A 5,040-nucleotide genomic window follows, 5' to 3' on the forward strand; every position below is an offset into this window, starting at 1 on the left:
GACTTGTCTCTAAAGAGTGATTCCTTCAAGGGAAAATGAACCAAGTTTTTACACTCGAACACGATACCTTTTGGAAATGAGCTCTTCTTAGCGTCCACGACAGAATGGTTTGACTATAGCCTTTGTTCGTTAAAGGATGCCACAAATATTACGTCCTAATACATCTCTTTGCCTATCAAAGTAGGGACTTAATCATTCTCCAAAATGGCCAGTTTGCTAGTTTTATGGATGACATGACCAAATGCTCAGTAGTAACCTCTTCCTCCCTATACAAAACACAAAGGGTAGGCTATCCTTATCATTTCTGTTTCTATAATTTTCTTTTAACCCTGGATAGGTACGGTCCTCGGACACCCCTTTAAGGGTATACTCGGACGCGAACGACCCCGACGGCAAAAAAAATTCTTGAAAAATCAGTTTTTGCAGTAACCTCCTTTTTTCTTTTGCCAAAAAAAACTTCAATGAATGCTTAAAACAACTGTAAAGATAAATACTACTCATCTGCAGAAAAACTATTTATTATAAATATTTTAAAAAATTAAGTAGAAAAAAAAAAAGACCTGACATAAAAATTCATAAAAAAAAAGTTTATACATATATACACAAATCCTTTTAGGAATTGATTCTTGAATGTTTAGGACACATCTTGATGTATTTTGGATGAAGTCAGACCCATGGAGGTGAAGATCTGAAATGAGAAAAAAAGGGTAACTTTTTTTGGCCAAAAAAAATTGTCCAAATTTCATGAATTTTTTTGGGTACCCAAATGAAATAGGAAGTGGCTAATTTTTTTAGGGAATAAACATATGTTATCCTAAAATAGAAATATGTAAAAAAATCTTCATTATTTTGTAAATTACATTTATATCAGGGGCCATATCTAAAGGTAATTTTTTGAGTACTTGGAAATTTCGTAAAAAAATACATATATTTAATATATAATATGATATTTATGCAGGTAAAAATATACCAAAATATCACAAATTCTATAGGGAACAAGAATATATATAGATAGGGCAGCTTACGCTTCGGATATGTCCACAAAATGGCCGCCAACCACACTGACTCAGACTCCCTAATCTGCCACTTGAAATGTAGGAAGGGTATGTCAATTTCAAGGTGTTATTTACTAATCTAATTATTATTGGATATGCATAAAAATTGTATGGTGGGTTGCTGGATAATTGTCGATTATTTTTCGACTATAAAATTAAAATTCTGACCCAAAAATTTTTTTTTGAAGGGAAATAAAATCGAAAAAAAAAATGTAAAACAATATTTTAGCTAAAAAAATTTGATGATATTCAATAAAAAAAAAAGTAAACAAAATTTTCCGACAAATAAACATCTAGAGGAATCATTACTCTGTGATAGTTCCTTAGTACGTAGTAATTTTGAAAGAATTGGGAAAAAACGAAAAAATGGCAATCACCGGAAAATCGAACACATACCTATATATACGCCATATCTGGCTAAAAAAAAGATAGGCATGGGTAGCCAGATCATCTAGAAACACTTTCCAACACTATAAAAATATAAGTTTTGCGACACTACTTGCCAATTCCTTACGGTAACATGACTAAGCAAAAAAATGCAAAACAAATAAAAATGGCCATTCTAATATACGGCATTTCAGAAAAAAAAATTTCAGCCACGTGCTAGGTAAACCATCAAGGCATATTTTCCGACAAATAAACATATAAATGAAATATTACTCTGTGATAGTTCCTTAGTACGTAGTAATTTTGAAAGAAATGGGAAAAAACGAAAAAATGGCAATCACAGGAAAATCGAACACATACTTATATATACGCCATATCTGGCTAAAAAAAAAATAGGCATGGGTAGCCAGATCATCTAGAAACACTTTCCAACACTATAAAAATATAAGTTTTGCGACACTACTTGCCAATTCCTTACGGTAACATGACTAAGCAAAAAAATGCAAAACAAATAAAAAGGGGCACTCGTGGAAAAATGCCCAACATTCTAATATACGGCATCTCAGATAAAAAAAAAGACATGCACGTGTTAGCCCAACCATCAAGGCACACTTTCTAACACATAAACCTGAAAAAAAATCAATAATCTACGGCAATTCCTTACTACGTAGTAAATTTTTACAAATATTGAAAAAAAAACAGAAATTGGCAACCGCAGTTAAATACCCAATATACCAATAACTACGTCGTATCTGACAAAAACAAAATCACGCATGGGTAGCCAGATCATCTAGACACACTTTACAACATTAAAAAAGCAAAAGTTTTACGACACTATTTCGCAATATCTTACGGAAAAATGACTTGGCAAAAAAATTAAAAAAAATTAAAAAGGGACACTCGCGGTAAAATGCCCGACATTCTAATATACGACATCTCAGATAAAAAAAAAGACATGCACGTGTTAGCCCAACCATCAAGGCACACTTTCTAACACATAAACATGAAAAAAAAATGAATAATATACGGCAATTCCTTACTACGTAGTAATTTTTACAAATATTGAAAAAAAAACAGAAATTGGTAACCGCAGTTAAATACCCAATATACCAATAACTACGTCGTATCTGACAAAAACAAAGTCATGCATGGGTAGCCAGATCATCTAGACACACTTTCCAACACTAAACAAGCAAAAGTTTTACGACACTATTTGGCAATATCTTACGGAAAAATGACTTGGCAAAAAAATGAAAAAAAATGAGAAAGGGGCACTCGCGGTAAAATGGTCCTCGTGGTGATGAACGACATTTTAACTAAAAAAAAAAACATGCACATGGTAGCCAAACAATCCACCAAGACTTTCCACAACTGATAACCTATACAAGTTGCACCATTCTACGACAATTTCATAATACGTAATAACTTTGATAATTATGCAAACTACCTCAGAAGGGTAAACTCGGACGCGAACGACCCCGATGCGTCTCAGAAATCGGGGAAGGAGTACAGCTACAGCAATGCACATCTGGACACTACTAGAGCGTGTAGGGGAGACACCTCCTGCAGGTCGATCACCCACAAATTCAGTCACAGGGGTGAGTCACGTGAGAAAAACCTGTTTTTTTTTGACGCTCGGGGTCGCAAACGACCCACCGTACCTATCCAGGGTTAATTCTTGCACATTTAACCTTGTTTTCATAAATACTACTGTCGGATTAGTGTCAAGTTCACCTATGCAGTCTCTTCTGCCATTACTACTCAAAAACCTCAGTTTGGTCATCTCTGCTTCTCTTGCTTCTATTTTTCTTTCAATTTCATTTGCCTCTTAATTTTTGTTTCTTTTTTTAATTTCTTGTTTTTTATACTTTCTTACTTCTTCAATTTTAATATAATATTCATTGCACATTTTTTTAATAATTTTTTTCCAACATTTCCCATATGGTTCTCTTATTTGATCTTCCACTACTTTCTTAAGTAGCCATATGTCATCTGATGTTATGAAATAACATCACATTTTTCATACTGTATTCTATTTTCAACTGGCCGTATTCCTATTTCTGCTATTAACCCTCAGTATGGTGTAGTAGAAACCTGTTTCAACAATACTTTCATAATTTTGTACTGTTTACTCTCTAGTTCAGTGATTCTCAAACTGGGTGCCGTGGCACCCTGGGGTGCCATAGACAGCGCCTAAGGGTGCCGGAAAATTGTCATGAGTTTTGTCTTGGCTAAATTGTCTTAATGAACCTTTGAAAAAAAAGTTTTGAAAAGTCTTCATATAATTATCAGTGTAGGTAGGAAGTTACATGCTCAATCATTTCTCGCAAATATAGGTATATATTTCCTTTTCTATACTTATACAATACAACTACTACTACTGCTACTACTACTACTACTGCTACTATTATTACTACTACTACTACTACTATTGCTAATAATAATAGTAATAGTAATAATAAATAATGATAATATAACAACAACAACAATAACAACAACAACAAAAATAGTAATAATAAAGTGTAACAGTCGACTCTGTTCATACTCATTTTCTTTGTTTATACTCGTTGCCCATCCGATACGTGTTCGGTTCTCGTCGGCTTTGTATAATCCCAGTTTTCCACTCCCGAGTCAGTGAGGCATAATACCTCAAGGCATAAGTTCTTTGCTGTTTCTGGGGTTATATCACAGTTGTTTCGAACACTATCGTGCTTCTAACATACCGTACAAGGGATAAGTTTTTCATTAAGAAGAGAAGACACGAAGTTAGTGGTGAGGGTGAAGAAAGGGACGAATTTGGGTTTGTGAGCGAAAAGGATTTAGCCATTCCAACAAGTAAATCAACTTCAAGAAAAGGCAAGAAAAATCGCTAATACTTGGATAATTATTTAAGTTTTGGATTCTTCTGGTGTGGTGATGAAGTTACACCCATGCCTTTATGTGTTATTTGTGGTGATAAATTAGCTAATGAAGCAATGGTACCCAGTAAATTAAAGAGTCATTTAACTCTGAAACATAATCATCTTGCTAACAAGCCTCGGTTCTACTTTGAAGGACTTTTAAGTGAGCAAAAACAACAGAGTGCAATGCTTTCTAAGAAAGTTAAAGTTGCTGATAAAGCACAAGAGGCCAGTTACTTAGGTGCAGAGTTAGTTGTTAAAAGCATGAAACCTCATACAATAGCAGAGACTCTGATTCTACCTGCATGTAGTGCCATAGTAAAAACAATGTTTGGAAGTGAAGCAGAAAAAGAAGTGAGGAAAATTCCCGTTTTGGATAGTACCATTAGCAGACGGATTCATGATATGTCAGCAGACATAGATGAAACTGTATGTACATCTGTGAAGAAAAGCGAAATGTTTGCACTTTAGGTAGATGAGTTCACAGACATTGGAGGTATGGCTCAATTACTGGTATTTGTTTGGTACATTCATGATATTAAGATAGTGAACCAATTCTTTTGTTGTTGGTATTTTACCTACATGAAGTGAGTACTTAAAATCATTTGGTTTGACCTGGCAATCATGTGTTGGGATTTGTACAGATGGGGCACCTGCCATGATTGGCTCAATCAAAGGATTTGTGTCATTAGTGAAGA

General features: G+C 34.2%; 1 protein-coding gene across 1 annotated transcript; it reads left to right on the forward strand.

Annotated features, from left to right (window-relative positions):
* The first annotated feature begins 4,372 nt into the window (after nt 1-4,372).
* On the forward strand, nt 4,373-4,813 carry LOC137618615 (protein FAM200B-like). The gene has a single exon (XM_068348726.1). The coding sequence runs from the start codon at nt 4,373-4,375 to the stop codon at nt 4,811-4,813; it is 441 nt and encodes a 146-aa protein (XP_068204827.1).
* Nucleotides 4,814-5,040: the final 227 nt, after the last annotated feature.

This window comes from Palaemon carinicauda, chromosome 25, assembly GCF_036898095.1.
Source record: "Palaemon carinicauda isolate YSFRI2023 chromosome 25, ASM3689809v2, whole genome shotgun sequence".
NCBI classification, from domain to species: domain Eukaryota; kingdom Metazoa; phylum Arthropoda; class Malacostraca; order Decapoda; family Palaemonidae; genus Palaemon; species Palaemon carinicauda.

Coding starts and splice junctions, on each gene's coding strand:
- LOC137618615 (XM_068348726.1), top strand. CDS start 4,373: ATGCCTTTATGTGTTATTTGTGGTGATAAATTAGCTAATGAAGCAATG.